This window comes from Mandrillus leucophaeus, unplaced genomic scaffold (assembly GCF_000951045.1).
Source record: "Mandrillus leucophaeus isolate KB7577 unplaced genomic scaffold, Mleu.le_1.0 Scaffold1366, whole genome shotgun sequence".
NCBI lineage: Eukaryota > Metazoa > Chordata > Mammalia > Primates > Cercopithecidae > Mandrillus > Mandrillus leucophaeus.
Genome location: NW_012101328.1, coordinates 174363 through 197480, shown reverse-complemented (window position 1 = coordinate 197480; position 23118 = coordinate 174363). Strand labels below are relative to the sequence as shown.

Genomic DNA, 23118 nt, shown 5'->3' with positions numbered 1-23118 from the left:
GTAATCCCAGCATTTCGGGAGATCTAGGTGGGAGGATCACTTGAGCCCAGGAGTTCAAGACCACCCTAGGCAACATAGGGATACCCTGTCTCTACAAAAAATTGAAATATTAGCCAGGCATGGTGGCACATGCCTGTGGTCCCAGCTGCTTAGAAGGTGAGGTGGGAGGATGGTTTGAGTCTGGGAGATGTAGTGTACTCCAGCCTTGGTGACAGAATGAGATCCTGTTGTAAAAATAAAATAAATAAATAAAACAATTAAAAAAAAAAAAAAAAAAAAAAAACCTTCAGCACTATGTGCTATTTGACTGTGAAGATATTCTGCTTCTGTTTCATGGTTTTCATTATTCTCATCATTTAATCTCTGTACCTTATTTCCATACTTCTAGCTTTTCATGTATTTCTAAACTCTTAAAATAATGACATTAAAAGTAAGTTAAGAATCCAGAGAAGCCTTCATTAAAAAAAAAACAAAACAGGCCGGGTGCAGTGGTTCACATCTGTAATCCCAGCACTTTAGGAGGCCGAGGTGGGCAGATCACCTGAGGTCAGAAGTTCAAGACCAGCCTGGTCAATATAGTGAAACCCCGTCTCTATTAAAAATACAAATATTAGCCAGGTGTGGTGGCGTGCACCTGTAATTCCAGCTACTTGGGAGACTGATACAGAAGAATTGCTTGAACCCAGGAGGTGGAGGTTGCAGTGAGCCAATATTGCACCACTTTACTCCAGCCTGGGAGACAGAGTGAAACTCCATCTCAAAAAAAAAAAAAAAAAAAAAAAAAACCTAGAAGAAATCCACCACACTCAGGGATTTAAATCTACTAGGGTAGATTCTTTAGCAAGGCAACAATCTAAGAAGGAAGTAGGAAGCTTTCAAAAGCTCAGTACAAGGCGGCCAAAGAGGCTGGTATACAGAAAGTGAGTGAATGTCAAGGATCAAGGCTAGGGAAAGCAGGGCCAGATCAGGCCATGCTGAGACAGTACACTATCCTGGCATTTGCCTACTCATAGGTCTTCTCCACTACACACTAGGCATCTAGAGGACAGAAGCTAAATCATCAGACTTGAAAACAACTGAAATACCAACTGAAACACTCAAGAACAACTGTTTTTTAAAGGCTCACTCCACACACCTGGCTGACGGGGTATGTGGGTATATTTCCCCTTCTACCTACACTGCACCGTGCTGTGCTCAAAAATTTTAAGGTCTTTCCTTCATAGGTGATTTAGTCAATGCTATACCTAGCACAGTGATGAGCACAAAACTAGTATTCAAGTATCTGGTGAATAAACAAGTAAATGCTTAATTAGAAATCTCACAGCATGCAAAACTGCACCTAAAAAAAAACAAAAACCAATGCCTTTTCTTTGAATAACTAACAATCAGGTAGCAATATAAATACCTCCACAGAATCCATCAGACCTTGCAAGAGGAGTTTCTGGTGAGGAAAATCTCCATCCCCAACTGGAAAATATCCCAGTGTTTGGATTGCTCGTTCTTTCATCTGGAAGAACATCAAATTTTTTTCTTTTAAACAGAGTATATACTAGCTTTACCCCAGCACAGTATTTCCAAAATGAGATGATAGGGAAGGGCAGTCTATCTAACACCTCAATGCATAAGTTTTTGCAAAAGCATCAAATTTTACAGTCGTATGTCTGTAAGTCACTGAAGGTAGAAACACACAAATTTGAGTCCAGTAAGGATCCACAGCTGCAAAAGAAGAAAGAAGAAAGCCTTTACGCTTATTACCTTTCAAACTATACTGATTTAAAATGTGGGTTCTGGGCCCAGTGGACCTAGGACCAAATCACATCTCAACCATTTCGGCCTATACTGGTGTGTGACCTTAAGCAAGTTACCTCCCCTCTCTGTGACGCTGTTTCCTCATGTTAGCTCATATAGAGATGACAAGTGTGCCTATTCACTAGACCTTTTAGAAAATTCAATTAATGCATGCAAAGCACTTAACATACTCTCTGGCACATTAGAAGTGCTTAACAATATTTGGCAATGATTAGTTAATAGCTAATAAAAACTATACTGTGTATCTTCTCAGAAAGTTTTAAACAGTAGCTAGACCAAGATTAAGATTATATCAATTAGGCCAGGCTTGGTGGCTCAAGCCTGTAATCCCAGCACTTTGGGAGGCTGAGGCAGGTGGGAGTGCCTGAGGTCAGGAGTTTGAGACCAGCCTGGCCAACATGGTAAAACCTCATCTCTACTAGAAATACAAAAATTAGCTGGACATGGTGGCATGCGCCTATAATCTCAGCTACTCAGGAGGCTGAGGCAGGAGAATCACCCGCCTGAACCTGGGAGACAGAGGTTGCAGTGAGCCACAATCGCACCACTGCACTTCAGCTTGAGCGACAAGAGCAAAACTCCATCTCAAAAAAAAAGATTGTATCAATTAAACTTGTAGTAGTAAACTGGTATTTCTGCTCATTAAATCATCTTATACCTCAAAATTGAGGTGTTCTGATCACAAAACTGGCTTTAGGCGGTTAGGATTTATATTTGGCGTAAAATTTTTAAAAAATCATAAAACTACTTAACATTTTATTGTATACCTTTTGCATGACAAAAGATATTTCCTGATGAATTTAATACTTCACTCAAATCTTAACAGTTATAAAGATCTAAATTGGAATGACTGGGTCAAAAGATGGACACACTAAGATTGTACACAGATCACCTCTAGTTCAAAAGTAAACACTTAGATTTGCTTCTTTATCACCCATTTTTACATTAAATCCTTCCTCCAGCTGTAATGCCATCTATTCTCATTATAATTTGTTTTTGCTCATTTATTCACAGAAAGACAGAATTCCAGAAAGGGAAGAAATAAGAAAAAGACTTACCTTATTTGTTTCTTTACTGGAAGGTATTCTACTTAGTAAGCTTTCTACAAGATGCAATTTGGTAAAGCCAGATCCCTCACTGGGGATTGGAAGTGGACCATTTCTGCCTATTTCACCCAGGGCTGTGCAGGCAGCAATTGCCAGGAGGGGTGATGTACTGTCCAAAAATGAGCCTGTAAGCACATTTAGCCAAAAAGAGAATTATATACCATTATTCTTACGACCCAAAGCAACCAGTGATGTACTCAAGATTTTTTTAAGATGGCAAAATAAAATCAAAGTGTACAATATCTTTGAGTTGACAATTTGTTAACATTTATTCAGTGGAAAGACAACATGGCAACAGGGGATAGAGTAGTATTTTTTTTAATGTATACATTTTTTTTACCATAATAGGATCATCCCTGTTTATAAAAACATGTAGGAAAAAAACGTAGAGAAAAGAAAAAATGGAGTGCTTTCATTGCTTTGTTTTTTGTTTTGTTTTGTTTTTTTGAGACAAGGTCTAGCTCTGTCACCCAGGCGGGAGTGCAGTGGCATGATCACGGCTCACTGCAGCGTCGACCTCCCAGGCTCCAGTGATTCTCCCACCTTAGCCTCCTCAGAAGTTGAGGCTACAGGTACACGCCACTATACCAAGCTAAGTTTGTTTATTTTTTTATAGAGGCTAGGTCTCACTATGCTGACTAGACTGGTCTCAAACTCCTGGACTCAAGTGATCCTCCCAAAGTACTGAGATGATAGGCATGAGTTACCACACCCAGCCTTTGTTGTTATTAAAAATACAGAATTTATCAAGTAAGTTTTTTTGTGAAAAAACTTGTGTCTTTAAAGTACAATGCCATAAAAAGAAACTGAAACTCCGTATTAAAATTTAACATAATTCAAAAGCTGCAACACCCAAGTCGGCATAAAGACATTAATTACCTATTGTTTCTGTAGCACTCTGAATGAGTTCCTCTTGATCAGGGAGGGTGTCAGCATTTCTCTCCAGGTCTTGTTGCTCTGCCATTCTCATTTTCTTTTTAGCCAAATACCTTCCCACCGTGAATCCCAGCGCAAGCAAGGATCCATGCTGTATCTCCGGGCTCTGAATTTAGCAAAACAATAGCATATCTCTGGCTCTCTCTCATGTATGCAAAACTACATGGCAGTAACTGTGTGTCTATTAGGATCATCTCTCCAACAAAACATAAGGCTAAAGAATAAAGTAAACACTTGAGGTTTCACTGGATGCTAATGCATTGAGCTTAGGGAATAAGAGAAACCTTGAGTTTCTAACGGAATTTTGAGAAGCTGAATCTTGATTCACTTTAAGATTTACATTCTCTAATTCCATGCCCACTCCAATTCCAGGTGAGATGACTTTCCTACATGCTCCTACATGCTCCCACGCCACTTTCTAGCTTACAGCACTTACATAACTAGAGTATCATAACTTTCACACATAATGTCTTTCTATTGCCAACAAAAGACAATGAACAGATCCTATTTCTAATTGCCAAAACCTCCAAACACAAGGTAACCAACAGACTATTTGAAGTAAAACTTGTTTTTTCACTGGCAGCAGTAGATGAGGAAGAAAAATGGAGCTAACATTTCTCGCTCTCAGTACTAATCAGGCCCGACCCTGTTTAGTTTTAGTTTCCAAGATCAGATGAGATTAGGTGTGCTCACGGTGGTATCGCTGCAGGCTCTGAGCATCCTGTTGTACCAGGGATTCTCATGTATTTATGAATCACTGTACTCCTGGCACCTAAAATAGTGCTTATCAGACACAGCACCATACTTGTTAAGTGAGCTGACTGAACCAATGTATTACCTATCTCATTTACTCTTTACAGTAATAAAAGCAAGGAATTTATAAGTTCATTTTACAAATGAGAAGACAAAAACCAAAAATAAATTAGATCCTTTTATGAAACCCTATCTCCCACAAAAAGGAATGAAAACAAAATAACATACGTGATTGTCTTTTGTAGTCTTTATAAGCTGTTCTATCATTGATTTCAACTCATTCCCCGACACTGTTGATACCACCACAGAATAAAACAATGCTGCCAGTTCGCGCATTTCTTCTTTACTGCTATTCATCAGACTCTGAGTAGTATAAAAAAAAATACATACATGACACAGAACCACGAGCCTGATGACAACGTCTTTTAAAATTAAAAGAATGTTCAATCCATCTGTTGATGGATATTGAGGAAAAAAAGCTATTATTTGAAAACAAAATGAAAGCTGAATGAATTATATAACAAAATCTTAGGTCCATTTTCATCAAAGATACACAAGCACAAAACAGGTGAAATTTATTCACAGATGATCTAAAACAAGGGTCAGCAAACTTCTGTAAAAAAACTGAAAGGCTTTATGGGCCATTTGGTCTCTGCTGCAACTACTCCATTCTGCCACTGCAGTACAAAAGCAGCAACAGACAATACGCAACGAATGAGCGTGGCTAGGTTCCAGTAAAACGTGGACACGACCAGGTTTGTGTTATGAAACTTATTCGTTTCTTGATTTTTTTTTCCCACATTTAAAAATGTAAAAACCATTCTTAGCTTGCAAACCATACAAAAACAGAAGGCAGGCCCTATTTGGACTTTTGACAACAGTATGACAACCTCTCATCTAAAACATCAAAGCTCAAAAACTTTAAAATAATTTTAAAATCAGTAAATATTCATAAGAAATAAAAAAAAACTTTTTAAAATAGAAGCAATTTCATAAGACCAGATTATCCAGAAATGTGCAAAACTCACACCTCTTGGTAAATTTCTTTCATGTTTTCACCCTTAAAGATGTAATTTGTACATTTTTATCATCATTCAAGCTGTATTTTCCAAAAAAAGAACCACAATATGTAGCACAAGGAGATACAGAAAACTGTATGGGCCAATACTTACACTAAAAAAAAAATTATTCATTATTTATTTGAAATTCAAATTTAACTGAGTATCATGTATTTTTACTTGCTAAACCTGGCATCCCTTTTGGTGTGGCCATGGGACAGGAACACCCTCATACATGACTGGCAGAAGTGTACACTGGTACCACACACATGGAGGGTGTGGCATTATCTATGAAAATTACAAAAGTACATGTCCTCTGATCCAGCTATTGCACTTCTGGGGAATCCATCTAAAACACATACTTCCTCAATATGCAAGATGATAGATTACTCATTATAGCAGAATGGAAGTACTCTACATGACCATCTATAAAGATCTAGAATACATGATAGTACACTCATACAATAAAAACTGAGGCTGTTAAAGAAGATGCTCTCTCCATAGTTGTAGTGCAATATCTCTCTACTATTAAGTGAAAGAATGTATAAAACAGTATGAATAGTATGCTGCTTTTTATAAAAAGATGGGACAAAAATTTTAAATGCATGTTTTTATGTGTATGTACATAAGTAAACTCTAGAAAACATGCTATACATAAATGGTGACTTACATATGTTTGTCAGAGGGGAGAGGAAAGGGCAAAAATTAGGGTAGGTTGGAGATGGTTATGGAAAAGAGACATTTTACATAGTTTTTATTTAAACTACACAAACCCATTGCTTATTTTTTCTAAAAAAAAAAAAAAAAAAAAAAACTTTCGAAACAGAGAAAGAATTTTTCTTTATACTCCTATGCTTCTCAATTCATCTCCCACTCTCCTCCAGATGTGTCAATGAGACACAGTGACCTACATGCTTCCCAGTAAGTGTCTGATGATGAGAGAGTTTTCAAAATGACCTTAAGGCAGAAAAGGTCATAGGGATGCTGGCAGGAAAAAGAAATTATGAGGTTAAAGTCTGAAATAAAATTTTTTTAAAAAATAAAAAAAGGTACATGCAGAACATACCTTTATCCATTCTGTTTTGTCTACAAATTTGGTAGCCAGCTTTTCTGGATACACTGACACAGCTTCCAATAGACAGTACATAACCGGCAAACCTAAGTAAGAATTTAGAACCACTTTAAAATTTCAAGAAAAGTAATGAACATACAGGGATCACTAAATTCCTTTTAAGTATAAGGCCACTGCTTTAGCACACATTCTTTCAATTCTATTAAAAAAAAAACAAAAAAAACAAAAAACCTACACAACCTAAATATAGTATGTGATTCACTACAGCAAATTTACAGATGAGCTATCTATAAAAAGGATATCCTGTTCTTCACATCCACTTCCGAAGTAAAAATGTATTATCTATTGTTAGTATTTCTTTCTGAAAAAAGAAGTAGTGTATCCAGAATGAATCAGATAAGTTTAAAAAAAAACAAAGGCTAATGTTCGGTTACAGAAGTGAAGAGAAAGAATAATTTTGCTATAATTTGTTAGCTAAGTTTAAAATTAGATTTTTGTTTAACTGCTTCAACATCTTCCCTTCGCGTCGCAAGTTCTTACCTCCAACACCTGCTAACAGTTGCTGAAGCAGGCCAATGTAGATCTGGACAGGGTTAGTTTCCCCACTCTTGTTAGAAGATGATGAGGGTGCCGTCTGCCCGCCTGACATTAAAGTCCGTATGTAGCGTCCAATGGCTGGAGCATGATCCTGCATATCAGCCAAACTCTGAGAGGTGGGCACCACCCCCGCACTGTGCGCGAGGCACATGCGCAAGTATAGAACGATCTACAAACAGAACGGAGAGGAAGACTGTATAAGCTTCTCGAAAAGTCAATGTGGGAAGGTACTCTTCAAAGTAACAATTTCTAGTTTTGATTCACCTACCCTTCTTTATAAAGCTATTCCAATCCTCATGGAAGGCAGAAAATATGCCATAATGGAGCAAAATTTGTATAACAAGGTTTGCAAATCCAAAGAATTTTTTAAGATTGTTAAAATACAAACTGAACTTTTGTCAGAAATTGGAGCTGGAGGCTATTATCCTTAGCAAACTAAGCAGGAACAGAAAATCAAATACCACATGTTCTCACTTGTAAGTGGGAGTCAGATGATAAGAACTTCTGAATGCAAAGAAGCAAACAACAGACACTGGGGTCTACTTGAAGAGAGAGGGTGGGAGGAGGGAGAGGAGCAGAAAAGATAACTATGGAGTATTGGGCTTAATATCTGGGTAATGAAATAGTATATATAACAAACCCCCATGACACATATTTACCTACATATCAAACCTTTACATGTAACCTCAAACCTAAAATAAAAGTTAAAAATTATAATAAAAATCATTATTTTTTAAAAGCCGTATGTGTGTGTGTGTGTGTGTGTGTGTGTGTGTGAGAGAGAGAGAGAGAGAGAGAGACAGAGAGGACAGACATCTGAAGCAAATGGCCTATTATTCCTGCAGAATTCCAGTTGTATTTACTCCACTGACACAAGAATTTGAGAAAATGGGTTCAATTCATCTACAGAAAAATAGATATACCACCATAAAAACCTCTAATATAGACCAGACACTGGCTCAGGCCTGTAATCCCAACACTTTGGGAGGCTGAGGCAGGAGGACTGCTTTAGCCCAGGAGTTCAAGACCAGCCTGGGAAACATGGTGAAACCTATCTCTACCAAAAAGATAACAAAATTAGCCAGGAGTGGTGGTGCACGCCTGTAGTCTCGGCTACTCAGGAGACTGAGTCAGGACGTTCACTTGAGCACAGGAGGCGAGGGTGCAATGAGCCGAGATCACGCCATTCACTGTACTCCAGCCTGGGCAACAGAGTGAGACTCCTTCTCAAAAATAAACAAACAAACAAAAACAACCCTTATATAAACAGGCTACCAAGGAGTCCATCCTCTGGAAGCTTTTTCACTGATCGTTAGGATAGGCAGTAAATTCACTGTGAATATTCTTACTCTGAACAAGATTACTTCTTATAATTTACCTAGTGCAAGTCAATGATCTAAAAAACAGAATTTCCCTTAATAAGTGTGATCAATTAATCCTCTCCAACCTTCAAAACTAAATAACCCTAACAACCTCAACAACATGTTGGCTTTAAAACCCAAATCTAACTTGCTGCAAAATCACAACATTAATCACTACAGAACATCCAGTTTTTTCACAAAAAGAATCTCACTGAGATAAATATATTTACGTACTTCACTATGAATTAAAATAATACCAATTTCCCAATACTGTTTTTTTAAATAAACAACCAGATGAAGAACAATGACACAATATGGGTTTACCTAAAACACAACAAGATGACAGATACCTCTTTGGGTGTGGTGTGATCTTTTTAGAACACTTACAAAAAGTAAATAGAAATATATGAAAATTCTACCTCTCCAAAGGCTGCTGGGTTAAATGGAAGGACAGTGGTCCCGGTCATGTACTTGACTGGAGTTTTCATTCGATGAGAAGCCTAAGTTTAGAAAGTCCAAAACAGACACAATTACTGAAAAATGGAGCATACCTGCCCTTCCTCAACTCAAAAACAACTGTATTTCTAGCTACATGTCCAAAGTTTGCTTCTTTTTCTGATTAAAACATTTTCCACTTTCCTATTAACCGTGTTGATCATGCATGTCCGTCACACACTAAATGACAAGTGTGTTGCCCTTTTTCCATGTTTGTACTGGCTTGTTTAAAAATAATAAACCTATTCCAGACATCTACTAATATGGTCATCTCAGGTCACTGCATGCCAGTTATTTTCATTAATAATGAAAGTAAGAGGAAACTACAAGCACAGAGAATCCTCTGACTACAAATAGACTGTGTTGCTATATGGAAAATAGAATCATGGCTGCTGCATACTGACCTGCAACTCTCTTAAGGTGCCTACCTAGCAAAGAGTTAGGATCACCAGTGGAGGTAAAAGGTAGGAAGGTGTCCTCTGGCAAAGTGGGACAGAGTCAAGGCCTGGAAGGGGTGGATGGTCATTACTGCCAATATCCTGGATCTACCAGCAGAAAACACTTACAAAAACACATGGGATGCTCTCTTATGAACATGGTGGGAAGAACATGAACTACTCCCTAAAGCATCCTTATACTACCCTAAAGAGTGCCCTTAAAAATAAAAAGGAGAACCAGCGTGGGCAATATAGCTAAACCCTGTCTCTACAAAAAATACAAAAAATAGCCAGGCACAGTGGTGCACGCCTATAGTCCCAGCTATCAGAAGGCAGAGGAGGGTGGATGACTTGAGTCTGGGAGGTGGAGGTTTCAGTGAACTGAGACCACACCACTGCACTCCAGCCTGGGTGACAGCAAGACCCTGTCTCAAAAAAAATTAAAAAATTTAAAAAAAAAAAAAAAAGGTGATGTATTTTTAAGCATGTCATATTAAGAGAAAAAGTATTTAACACAGCCTAAATGTTGCCAAGCATGAAAGGAATTATAAGTAATTCAAGTTTAGGCAAAACAGATCAATTACAGGTGAGAATTATAATTTTTTTCCCCTCACTTTGTATCTCCTTATTGTAAGTATTAATGCTAGAAACTTTATGAGTCAGCTGGGCATGGTGGCTCACGCCTGTAAACCCAGCACTTTGGGAGGCCAAGGTGGGTGGATCACCTGAGGTCAGGAGTTCGAGACCAGCCTGGCCAACATGGTGAAACACTGTCTCTACTAAAAATACAAAAAATTAACCGGGTTTGGTGGCGGGCGCCTATAATCCCAGCTATTCGGGAGCTGGGGCAGGAAAATCACTTGAACGCAGGAGGTGGAGGTTGCAGTGAGCCGAGATCGTGCCATTTGCACTCTAGCCTGGGCAACAAGAGCGAAGCTCCACCTCAAAAAAAAAAAGAAATTTTATGAGTCAACATTTAGCGATTACATTTTTCACTTTAAAGATGAATGTTTTCAATTTCATCATCCATTATGATTTAGACTAATTACCTTAAGTTGCATGCCATACCTTTTCTTGGATGTAATATACCATTTCTGGGAAGGAAGGCATCTGCTCAGAAGTACTTTCTTTTCTGTTTCTACCTGGAAGACACCTTAACACGCGTTGTGCTTCTCCATGAACTTCTTCACGTCTTTCAGAAAAAGACAAATAAGAATAAAAAATAAATGTCACCAATTGGAAATGATCATTTGAAGAGTAAGAACAGCAATTTTATTTGCTAGCTAGAGTTCTCAGAAAATGTCTTAAATACATTCTTGGCTATCTAAGTAAGCAGAGTCAACACATTATAAGAAATCACTTCTTTTTAGAAATTGCATGAGGTCTGGGGAGTCACACGGCTTCCATCTTTCAATTTGACTTAGAAAAAAACAAGATAGGATACTGTAAGTAATTATGTAAATTTCTATGTGTATGCTTTACCTCATAGAGTTAAATCGTAAACTATAAAATATATTTTAAAAATCAGTGACTATCCAGTGGTCTACACACTCCACCCAAACTCTTACAATTCTGTACAATTAATAACTGATAAGTGACATTAAAGTGTAAAAACATAAACCCCAACCAATTTCAGACCACCTAGAGATTGATCTCAGCAACAGTCTTATCCAGATACCATATAAAGGCCTTTTAATTCCTCAATTGCCTTTGTTCATGTCTCATTTTCCAAACAACAGATAAAGGGTCGAAAAGAATAAATAAATAATTCCTTAAGTTGTCAGAGGATTTTCAATTGACCTGAATGGTTTTAACCCAAGAAGGAAAACTGTTGAATTAGTTATGCTTTGATTCTGGTTTCTTAAATAAAAATAATTTTCAGCACTTACGGAAATAAGATACAGCAGTTAAGAGCTCTATCTGGAAGTCCAACTCCCTAGATTTAAATCCTTGCTCTAACATGAACTGCCATCTTGGCTGCCAGGCCCCAGTACATCTGGCCTGTGGTTGGGAAACTAATGTAAAAAAATTAAGAAGCAACAGAGCACCAGAATCAACATTAACAATCCAAAGTCACTTTCACCAAATTGAAATGTGCTCTATGAGAAGCAGCAGCCAAGATCAGAAGTCAAAAATCAGGGCCTGGTAATAACTTGTGATATCCAATTAAAATACCAACCAAATAAATAACAGCAAAATATATACAACTTATAGGAAAGAAAACAAATGCCATAAGGGGCACACAGTTGGCCAACTAGAATACTGACACAGTTATCAAGGAATTACCCATTTTTTAAAAATGAAGCATAATAGTTTATGGGCAAGGGTGTTCATATCCTCATAGAACACGTAATTTTATTTAAACTATTCCTCAGTATAAATGAGGCTTTTCACCTCCCCAAATAAGGCTATCCCTGATAATAACAACAAAAAAAACATATACAAGAACCTCACTTAAAGGATGCAAAAATTCTAAATGTTAAACGTAGTACTGGTTTAATATTATGAAATAGATTAGAGTGCTGCATGGATTTTAAGATAGCAATGACCATAAGATATGTAACAGATTTGAAAAGAATTGTTTTAATATGTGCATATATATTTCATTGTACGTACATGACTTTTAAAGGCATATCCCAATTTCAAAACCATTTAAACATTCTTTTAAAATGTATTATACATGCTAGAAGATACAGTAGTATAATTAATATAAAATGCAACTTACACCTCATTTAAAAATATAAGTATATTAGATATAAAATGATACTCCAATATTTAATAAAATATTAATACATATGTCAAACCATCAACATCAGCCTTTTTTTTCCTTACACAGGGCTTGATTTTAGAGATATAATTATATTACACAAGCAATCATATAATCTGCTTTATTTACACTTGACCATTTCATAAGCATTTTCTGTATTAGCTATATATCATATATTGCACGTATATATCTACATAATATATATTATAAAGACAAATACATGTAATATTTATATTATTATATAAATATATAGGTATATGAGTACAGGTCAAGAGCCATACCTTAATAAATAGCTTCGCTTCTAAATTTCATAGATCAACATTGTAAACAACACAACTTTTAGTAATTTTCAAATAAATTCAAAATAAACCAAAATTCAAATTAACATCTTTTGAAACTTACGGATCTCCTGCAGCCAGTAGCAGCAAATATCTGGAAGGGATATGATCTGAGGGAAACACCGTGCTGGCAAATTTCACAGCCACTTGTCGAACTTGAACCTCAGGCTATTTGATGTGTAAACATGCACAGACCACCCCAATCCAAAAAAGAAAAAGGAAAAAAAAAAATCAATTACCAGTCATTAGTCCCAATCGAGTCTTCCTAATTGTAAACAATTCAAAATTCTAAGGTGACATTTTAATAAATGTGTATCTAAATAAATTAAATAAATCATTTGTTCAAGATCTTTAATCATGTTGTTTAAGTCTTTTGGACACTGGCATTACTTAGAGTACTCTTACAATTTTAGACGATCCTCCAGGTAAAGCCGGAAGACCTCCAAAGACCATAAGTAGAGAATCTCTGCACATCCTCAGCCCAAACCTCGGGGCCAGGGTCACTGTGACAGTTTCTGGCCACCACCTCTGCCACTCCAACTCTCAAATTGTCAGTCACATGAGTGAAACTGAGGTATTTTGCAGAAATTACAAACAGAGCCTACTTGGAATCCCCACCAATTTGAAGCAAAATACTTTCAATGTTCTCAGATTAGCTCTAAAGTTAAAACTGACTCCAAAGCAGTTCAACTACAGAAATATATTCAATTAACTGAGATTAATAATCTATGACTACAAAGTTCAACCAGAAAAGTTTTAGAATCTACTGATCCTGAAGCTTTACTCTTATGTAACTTCCCCAGGTCACTCCTCTAGCCACAAACATAAGTGAAATAAGACAGACATTAAAAATATATATATTGTCCCACTCATTCTGGTATTCTTGCTATTTAGCATTCCTTGAAGTACATTAAAGAGTGAGGATATTAAAGACTAGCCTAAATTACATAACTAACCTAGAGTTTGGTTGCTTTAAATGTTGTCTGTGAAAAGAAAAGAAATTAGCTTTGTCTTGGTAATAGTGTTACACGATTTGATTTGCATGCATAGAACCAGTATCTATAAGTGTTTATACAAGCATCACCTTTCCTTGTAAAGTCACCTGGAGCAAGTTTATTCTATTCTAATGAGCTTCCAAATACGCCTACACACCTTTGTCCATAATGTATGACCATGAACCACATGCACTGCACACTAAGAGCACTTAACAATAGGACTCCATCATAGTAAGCTTTCTGAGTGTATGTAATAGCACATTTAACCCTGCCATATTTTAATAGGAAGCAGACACCTTTCTGAATATTTAAAATTCCCTCAAAATATCAAATCATGTCAGTCTAATTCCATTAGGACACAATTTATATTAATCTCACTGACACTTTTTAGTATCATTCTGTCTTCCAATCTCCCTCTCTACTCCTAAAAATGTGGGACAAAGAACTAAAGCAAATATATAATATTTTACATATTACATATATATGTGTGTGTATATATCTATAGATATTCAAAATCCTCCTACAAATTCCCATGAAAACCAAATAAAGAGGACCAGAGGAAGAAGAGCATGTATGATAGTACTGGCTCACTTCCTAAAAACTCACTTTGACATACGGAATTTGTCTTTCATCCCTTCTGCTTTTCTCTGAAAATGTTACCTATCGAACTCTACCCCAGCAGACAGTAGTGCTCAGCTACCAGTTACAAAGACAAAACAATTCTAACTCAGAGGGCAAGGCATTAAGAAGAGTTTTCCCACATGAAAAGCTCTAAACATAAGCATCGCTATGAATACTACCACTCCTTCTCCCCTAAAGTCAAATTTTCATCATGAAGAATTAAAAATAGATCCTAAATCACAGCCCAAGTGAAAGCAAATATTCCTCTTAATTACCGAAACAGTTAAGTAGCAATTCAAATTTTGTTCTTAAAAATGTAAACCATATACTACCCAGGCTTTGTAGTTCACACAGACCTACCTTTATTAAGTACGAAGCCACAAGTGCCTCCATGAGAGTTCGCTGTGCCCCTTCCAAAGTACTGTATGCTCCAACCATCATAGATAAAGCTTCTTGAATAGCAAGTCGAGTCTCAGGCTCTTCCTATAAAGATAATAAAAATGTTTCCCTCCCTGTTGGGTTCCCAGGGGAACATCCAAACAGAAAGCATAAACTTAACAGCTGTTTCCCTACCTTACATAGGGCTTCAAAAAGCTGCTGCACAAGCGCTATATCCTTAGTGAATAAATGCGGCATTCGACTGCAAAAGAATGTAAAAATATTGTTACTATCATAAATTTCCAAGAGATGAAAAAGGGAAAAAATGAAACTAAACACAAATTTTCCTGAACTCTCTGAAGACAATGTCAGTATCATTATATTACCTCCTCCAAGAGGCGAAAATTTTTCTAATTATTTAATTCTTTAATCTAAATAATCCTTGATGAATACACACATCTTCCAAATATCCCCTCTATAATATTCCATGCATTCAGTTAACATTTCTGATTTTAACAGGAAGAAATTAGATAAGACCAAATTGTGATCTGAACTAATGACTGTCGCGGAAAGGGGCTTTGTTACTTCATGTAAACAGACAAGGGACAAGGTTGGCTGACAACCCGGCACGATATCCACTGATCTGGGGTGGCTTTCTTCCAAACCCCAAAGCTCCTTTTGCTGTAGAGAAGAGCAAGACCTGGTCTACACAGGCCAACACAAAACCTGCACTGGGGGTGGAAGCAGCACATGATGCCACTGAGGATGCTTCATGTCTATCTCCCTGCTTTGAAATACAGTGAAGGAAGATGAAGCCAGGAGGAACTGGAATGAGGAAATCACATTGAGAAGAAAAAAAAATCTGTCAGGGCCACTCAGAATCATAAACACCATTCTCAGAAAAGAGAATCACTAGAAAAACCTTGATCACTGGGTTTATAAAAATTAGTGCCAAGTAGCAACAAAAACACTTAAGGTCAATCGAAAGTCTCTAGGGTACAAAAAAAGTAACCCATTATGACACAATTCAGTTCAAACTCTCATTTCAAGACCACCATTTAATACAGTAACATACCTTCAAATGTAAATTAAAATATCTCACATCTTTTTCCTTCTACACAGAAGACATTTCTAAACAACCTATGGCCATTAAATACATTGCCTTTCACAGTCACAACAAATTTATTCTCCACCATTATTAAATGCCACATAATTTTTCTCAGTTTACCAACACCGTATCTCTCACTAAAAAAGAGTTTACTCACCTGGAGAGTTTTCCAACAGCTGAATATGCCACTGACAGTAGTTTAGGGTCCTTGAAATTAAAAAAAGAAAAGAAAAGAAAGAACAAAAAACAGACAAAACAAAAAATACAGTAAACAGTAAAACCTTTTCGCTGCAATTACATGCATTATTTTACTCCTTATTAAACCTAGGTCTCACTCAGTCTAACTACATGGTGTTAGCACCTGAACAACAACAAAAATGTCCAAACCCAGAATCCATCACACTACTAAAAGGAAAAACAAGACAAAACCTTGCATCCCCAATCATTCCAAAAAGAAAATGCGGTGGTCATAGACATGAAAGGTTTCTCTTAGCTGGTGCTGAGTTCGAGATATTTCAACACTATGTAACCTCCAAACACCAAAGTTCATCTTCAACACACTAAAAAACATTAACTCATTAGAAAATACATCACTGGTCCAACAGACTAGGATCCTCCATCTCTCACCAAAATTGCAGTAAACTCTAGTGTGATTTTCTAAAAATCTACACTGTAATGAACAGTTTCCTATCATATTTTCTACCATAAAAAATTAAGAGGGTTATAGTCACCAGGTGAATTAGTGAGGTTCTCTCCTCAAGATACAGATAGAGTTTTACATGGTTTTTCGAAAACTAATAATCTGATTACTCAGAACACAATAAACTTCTACTAGTTTATGTGTTTATCCTAGGATTTGCCCTTCCACATCTAAATGGCTACTCTTATGGATTCATCTGTTGGGAAGACATGCAGATGTCACCTGCAGGTAAGGGGACTCACACCCTGTGGTTTGTCTGGCCTCTCTAACTTATATTTAAATACACAGTTTCTCCCCAAAAGCCCCAGCACATTTTTATTTCTACCAATGACTCTAAAGCATTTCACTGTCTATGCCATAAAATAATCTGAGAAGTCCCCTAGATCTTAACCACGCAAGCATTACTTAATAGGAGAAAGAAGCTATGAGAACCAAGCCTACTTACCCCCAAAGCACAGCTGCACAGTAAATAAAGTCCCTTTCACTAATAATACCTAGTAATAGTAACGTGCCTTGACTATGGTGAACAATTTAGGTAGATTATTTTAATCTTCACAGTAATCTAATGAAGTGGTATTATTATTTTCATTTTTCTGATAAGAACGTGCAAAGAATTTAAGTAACTCACCAAAGAACAAAACTAGGATTCAAACTCAGTTCTAATTTCAGATGGTAAGATCTTGATCTCACTATACTATTTGCAAACATGCATTCATGTTTAGCTTATACTGGGGAAAATAATACTAATGAATTCTTGAAATATTACCTTTATAAGCAAATTCCTTTTAAATACTGGAGATATTATAGTAACAGAAATACAGCAGGGAAAAATGGGATTCAAAAATCCACAATCGAAGGAATCCTCATCCCATTTAGCTTAAGGAATCAAAAATTTACTGAATGCATGTTTTGACAGAATTTTGAATCATCAAAATCTCAGCCCCATTATTTACCAGAGAAAAATATAAAAGAAAAAAAGTATCTTAGCCCCTGAGAATTAACAGTTTCCCAACACAAGCCAAATCCAAATAGCCCCATATGGAAATCAACATAAATTTCAATTCCTTTAATTCCATTTTTGCATAATAGCTAGAAGTAGCACAAAAGGCGCTGGCTGAAAAAATGCTATTTAAAGATACAGCAGACCGGCGCAGTGGCTCATGCCTGTAATCCCAGCACTTTGGGAGGCTGAGGCAGGCGGATCACCTGAGGTCAAGAATTCAAGACCAGCCTGGCCAACATGGTAAAACCCCATTTCTACTAAAAATACAAAAAATTAGCTGGGTGTGGTGGTGGCAGGTGCCTGTAATCCCAACTACTCAAGAGGCTGAGGCAGGAGAATCACTTGAACCAGGAGCTGGAGGTTGCAGTGAGCAAAGATCGCGCGCCATTGCACTCCAGCCTGGGCAACAAGAGCAAAACTCCATCTCAAAACAAACGAAAAGATACAGTAAGACCTCATATCAGTTTTTAATAGTTATTTTCCCCCAAAAAAGCAAAAAAGGGCAGTAATTTCTGAAATTTGTAGTACTTCAAGTAAAAATGTTAAGAAACAATGAAACTTTAACAAACTTCAACTACACTGACAGACCAGAAAGATTACAGAAAATATTTTAAGGTATAAAATGTTGATAAAAATTTAAAAGACAAGTCACTTACCTCTTTGTATTCATTGATTAGCTTGGTGAGGCCATTCAAAAGCATTGGACCTAATGGCTTAATCTTTATTTCTGGACAGCTTTAAATAAAACACACATACACAAAGCAAGATAAGAATCACATAACTACATATCTTTACTGATGATTACATAAAATAATGAGAGACATAACCGAAATAAGTTAACCTATTAAAATACAAAAATATTTAAAGATGAGCAAACATGATTTCTTTCTAGGTAAGATGAATAAAAAGATATACTTGAAGCATACTTGAAGCATTCAATCATTCCAGAAGCTTGAAAACTTTATAAAGTAGTTAAAACTTACGTTATACAAATATGATGCACAAATTGCAGGGATAATGTTCTTAACTTTGAATTTGTATTTGTACCAAAGAGTCCATCATACACCACCTATGTGAAAGGAAGAGTTGAGAACATCAATTAACAAAAATAAGAATTTAATATTTTTGAATAGTAATCAGAATTCAACAGCAGACCTTTCATACTACATCTCGTTCTTCAACGTTAATGCAGATAAACATTGTTAGCTGACCGACTTAGAAAGTCAATCAGAAGCTCCTATAAATAGTCTGTGGAGTAACAAACACAGCGGTTGATCTCACAAGTCTGCAAAGCTTATGGGTCTACCACGGTGAGGAAACGAAAAGTACACGCTGCAGTGGGTCACCACTCAGCTATTCCCTATGTTTCTTAATTATATGATTCAGGACAAATTCTAATAAAAGCTTCAGGGAAAACATACACATGGAAATATTCTACAAGTGTCCCATTGGGGTAAAGGTGCTTCAAGTATTAGGAAACCACATCTAGAAGGCAAAAACATCATGTAGATGAGTCCTGTGCAGCATGCAGCAAGTTCAATATTAACCATCAACATCAAAAATATCTAAATCCCTCAAGTTCCTTTTTATGACAAAGCTTACTTACACTAAAAAAAAAAAAAACCCTCTACTCTTGTTCCTAAAACTGCCAGCAGTATTCTGATCTTATTTAACAATAACATGTGAGTTACAGACTAGTATTATCTGCTTTTTAATTGCCACTGTGTTAGGTACTAAGAGATATAAAAAAGAACAAGCACTCAATCTTGTTCAAGAGTTAAGAGATACATACATTAAAATGATACAGAGCCAGGCATGGTGGCTCACACCTATAGTCCCAGCTACTAGGGAGGCTGGGACGGGCGGATCACTTGAGCCCAAGCGTTCAAGGCCAGTCTGGGCAACATAGCAAGATCCTGTCTCACTTCAAAAAAAAAAAAAAAAAAATCCTAGCACTTTGGGAGGCCAAGGCAGGAAGATTACTTGAGCCCAGGAGTTCTAGACCAGCCTGGGCAACATAGTGAAACTCCATCTCTACAAAAAAAAAATTCAAAAATTAGCCAGGTGTGGTGGCACATGCCTGTAGTCCCAGCTACTTGGGAGGCCCTGAGAGGGGAAAATCACTTGAGCCTGGGAGGCAGAGGCTGCAGTAAGCTGAGATCATGCCACTGCACTCCAGTCTGGGTGGCACAGCAAGACTCCAAAAAAACCACAAAAAGTCTCCACAGTAAGTCTCCAAGAAAAAAAGACAAAAAGATATAGGACAAAATATAATCAAGTGCTACATTATTTGAAACAGACTTCTTTTTTTTTTTTTTTTTTTTAGCTACTCAGGAGGCTGAGGTGTAAGGATCACTTGAGCCTGGGAGGCAGAGGCTGAGTGAGACAAGATTGTGCCACTGCACTCCAGCCTCAGCAACACAGTGAGACCCTGTCTCAAAAAAAAAAAAACCAAGCAAAGAAAAAGAAAACAGACTGGATGTGAGCCAAGACTAGAGGCAGGAAAATAAGTTAAAAGAATACTGCAGTAACCAAAAGAGGAAGTAATAGTTTGAATTAATATCACCGTTATAGGTGTAGAGAAGTGAAGACATTAAGAAGATGAAATCAAGAGGATTTGGCCACTGCCTTCAAGTGAGCTTTCAGTTAAGGATGACTCAGCTTTTTCACTTAAGTGACTAAGTTGCTAATGATACCATTTTTGGAGAAAAGCCACACATTAAAAACAATCTTGTTTGAAAGGGATTATTACCATACATTTAAGATAAATGGAAGCCATATATAGTATAGACTAAGTGTTCCTTACTGGAAATGCTTAGGATCAGAAGTGTTTTGAGATTTCAGATTTTTTCAGATTTTGGAATATGTGTACATACATAATGAGATATCCTGGGGATGAGACCCAAATTTAAAGATGAAAGTCACTGACATTTTCTATACACCTCATGCACATAGCCTGAAGGCAATTTATATAATATTTTAAATAATTTTGTGCATGAAGTAAAGTTTTGACTGTTTTAATGCAATCCATCACACAAGACCAGGTATGGAATTTTGCACTCGGAGCATCACATCAGTACTCAAAAAGTTTTGGACTTTGGAGCATTTAGGATTTCAGATTTTCTAATTAGAGACGCTCAACCTATATATATTTTCTGATAATTTTTTAAAAATCATACTGCAGCAAATTTAAGACAGAAAAAAAAAGAATCTCATTAATCTTGTTATATACATCAACCTACCCACTGAATATCCATTAACACAGTTCTTTCTCTAATTAAACAGACATAAAAGTTGCAGACAGGCCAATATTCTCTGGAAAAAATAAATTACCTGAATGTTGGCTGGGAACGTTTCAGCAGCTTGTCTAGAGCGGAGGAGATGGGGGACAATCTTTAACTTGACTCTCGTACTCACAGGGTCCCTTTTCAACTCTGGCTTCAGAACTGCACCCTGTTGAAAATATGCTTGATTTTAACTTAGAAATTCAAAATTATTTTGAACTGAAAATGTCATGAGAATTCATCTAAATCAGTGGTCTCTCAAACTTTGCTTCAAGATCCCTTTAAAAATTACTGAACTCTCCAAAGAGCTTCTGTTTATATCTGTGTAACCTATCAATATTTATTAATTGGAAATTAAAACTGAGAAATTACCATATTTGTTAACTGAGAATTATTAATAAACTCATTATTTCAAAACTAACATTTGTTATAAAAAATAACTACTTTCCAAAGCAAAAAAAATTGTACTCAGGGAGAAGCACTATTTTACATTGTCTACAAATCACTTCTATGTTCACCTTACTACAAGAGAAATGAATTTTTATATATTCTTCTGTATTCAATCTGCTATAATACACTGTTTTTGGTTGAAGTAAGTAACAAAAACCTAACTTGCACAGATATGTGTGGTTGGAAAAGTGAAGATGATTTTAGCCTTCTTAGGTAATTGTGGATATTCTTTTTTGATACTACACCAAAACTTGACAAATAATAATTTCTTAACAGTTAATTGCTTATTTTTTAAAAATGAAAAGAAAAAAGATTAGTTGCAATTTGGAGTTGAAATCATATCAATGAACTTATATACTCTTATACTATATCCCACTGATTATCTTACTCTGAATGGCTCCCTTGCCCTTATATGCTTTTGTAACATCATTCCTCATTTGCAAAATACTGGCTCACTGAGTTAAGCAAATGTTTCTTCATATAACATTTTTTTACAAAGCCTGTGCTCATATCACCTGTGTTCTAATCACATCAGAAAAATCCACTAAGTACTGATAAGCTATCAAATCACTGTGGTGAACACAAGTTTCTCAAAATTCTAATTTTTGCTTGAAAGCTAACTTTTATTATTGCTAATAAATCATGTTGTTTTTCTTGAAGTAACAACCTCATTTTTTTCCTTTTAGAGAAAATATGTGCCAAACACCCATCTCAGTAGCTATAATTTGCCTGTCTACTCTTCAAGTAAAGTCATTTTTACTGCTTCATCAAGAATGTTCTTAAGTAAAGCTGAGTTTTATTCTCTCTCTCTTTTTTAAATGAGTACATAACACTGAAGAAAAGAATGACTGTTAGTCATCTGGTGACACGGTTTTGATGTGTGGTAGGAACCGAGCAAGTACGCTCACCATGGCTATTGTACCATGAGTGCAAATACTGACACGGTACAAGAAGAAAAGGCCTTCACAGATCACCTAAAAGGTTTTTTGTGACCCTTAAATGGTCCATGGAACACACTCCGAGAACCACTAATCTAATCCAACCCCTTCATTTTCTACATGAAGAACATGAGGCCAGGAAAGGTTATGTGATCAGCCAAACCTTTCCTCCCCAACACATTCATGTGTACAGCCATTTGGGGCTAGAATTCAGAGGTCCTGATTCCCATTCATTCAGCTACTCAAGAGACTGAGGCAGGAGCACAGCTTAAGCCCAGAAGTTCAAGTCCAGCCTAGGCAACATAGCAAGACCCCATTTCAAACAAAAAAGGGCAAGAATGCAAGCATGCAAACAAATAATCCTTGTATGTCTGGGTTTGGACTTGGAATACTTTTAAACACAGTGAACTAAAAAGAACTCATCTTATTAAGGCAAAGGTCTTACTTTGAGGCTTTAGGAGAACCCATCTTTTGTTCTAGATTCTAAACCAGAAGTCTGCAAACTACAGCCCATAGTCCGAATCTGGCCCACCATTTATTTTGATACGGTCTATGAGTTAAGCATCAATTTTACATGTTTTAATGGTTAAAAAATATCAAAGGAATAATATTTTGTAATACATGAAAACTACATGAAATTCAAACATCAGTATCCACAAAATTTTACTGGCACACAACCATGCCCATTCGGTTATGTATTGCCTATGGCTGCTTTCATGTTACAAGAGTTGAGCAGCTGCAACCTGAGAGACCATAAGGCCTGCAAAGCCTACAAATTTTACAGAAAAAATCTGTCAATCCCTACTCTAGACAGTTTGTCATTGTTATTTAGGAATCTGAATTTACAATGCCAGATCCAGTAAACTAAGTTACCAGGTTTTAATTCATCTAAACTAGCATGACTTAAAACTA

At 36.5% G+C, this 23118-nt stretch overlaps 1 protein-coding gene across 1 annotated transcript in view; it reads right to left on the bottom strand.

Annotated features, from left to right (window-relative positions):
• KIAA0368 (KIAA0368 ortholog) overlaps positions 1 to 23118 on the bottom strand; it is a 114495-nt gene that overhangs the window by 48789 nt on the left and 42588 nt on the right. Inside the window, exons 9-23 of the mRNA XM_011973279.1 lie at positions 20868 to 20987; positions 18518 to 18603; positions 18191 to 18269; positions 15989 to 16038; positions 14919 to 14985; positions 14706 to 14828; positions 12794 to 12897; positions 10693 to 10816; positions 9112 to 9192; positions 7275 to 7500; positions 6729 to 6820; positions 4833 to 4967; positions 3795 to 3957; positions 2868 to 3040; positions 1406 to 1507 (exon numbers count right to left, since the gene is read on the bottom strand). Coding sequence (XP_011828669.1) covers positions 1406 to 1507; positions 2868 to 3040; positions 3795 to 3957; positions 4833 to 4967; positions 6729 to 6820; positions 7275 to 7500; positions 9112 to 9192; positions 10693 to 10816; positions 12794 to 12897; positions 14706 to 14828; positions 14919 to 14985; positions 15989 to 16038; positions 18191 to 18269; positions 18518 to 18603; positions 20868 to 20987 — 1725 coding nt within the window. The remainder of the gene's footprint in view (positions 1 to 1405; positions 1508 to 2867; positions 3041 to 3794; positions 3958 to 4832; positions 4968 to 6728; positions 6821 to 7274; positions 7501 to 9111; positions 9193 to 10692; positions 10817 to 12793; positions 12898 to 14705; positions 14829 to 14918; positions 14986 to 15988; positions 16039 to 18190; positions 18270 to 18517; positions 18604 to 20867; positions 20988 to 23118) is intronic.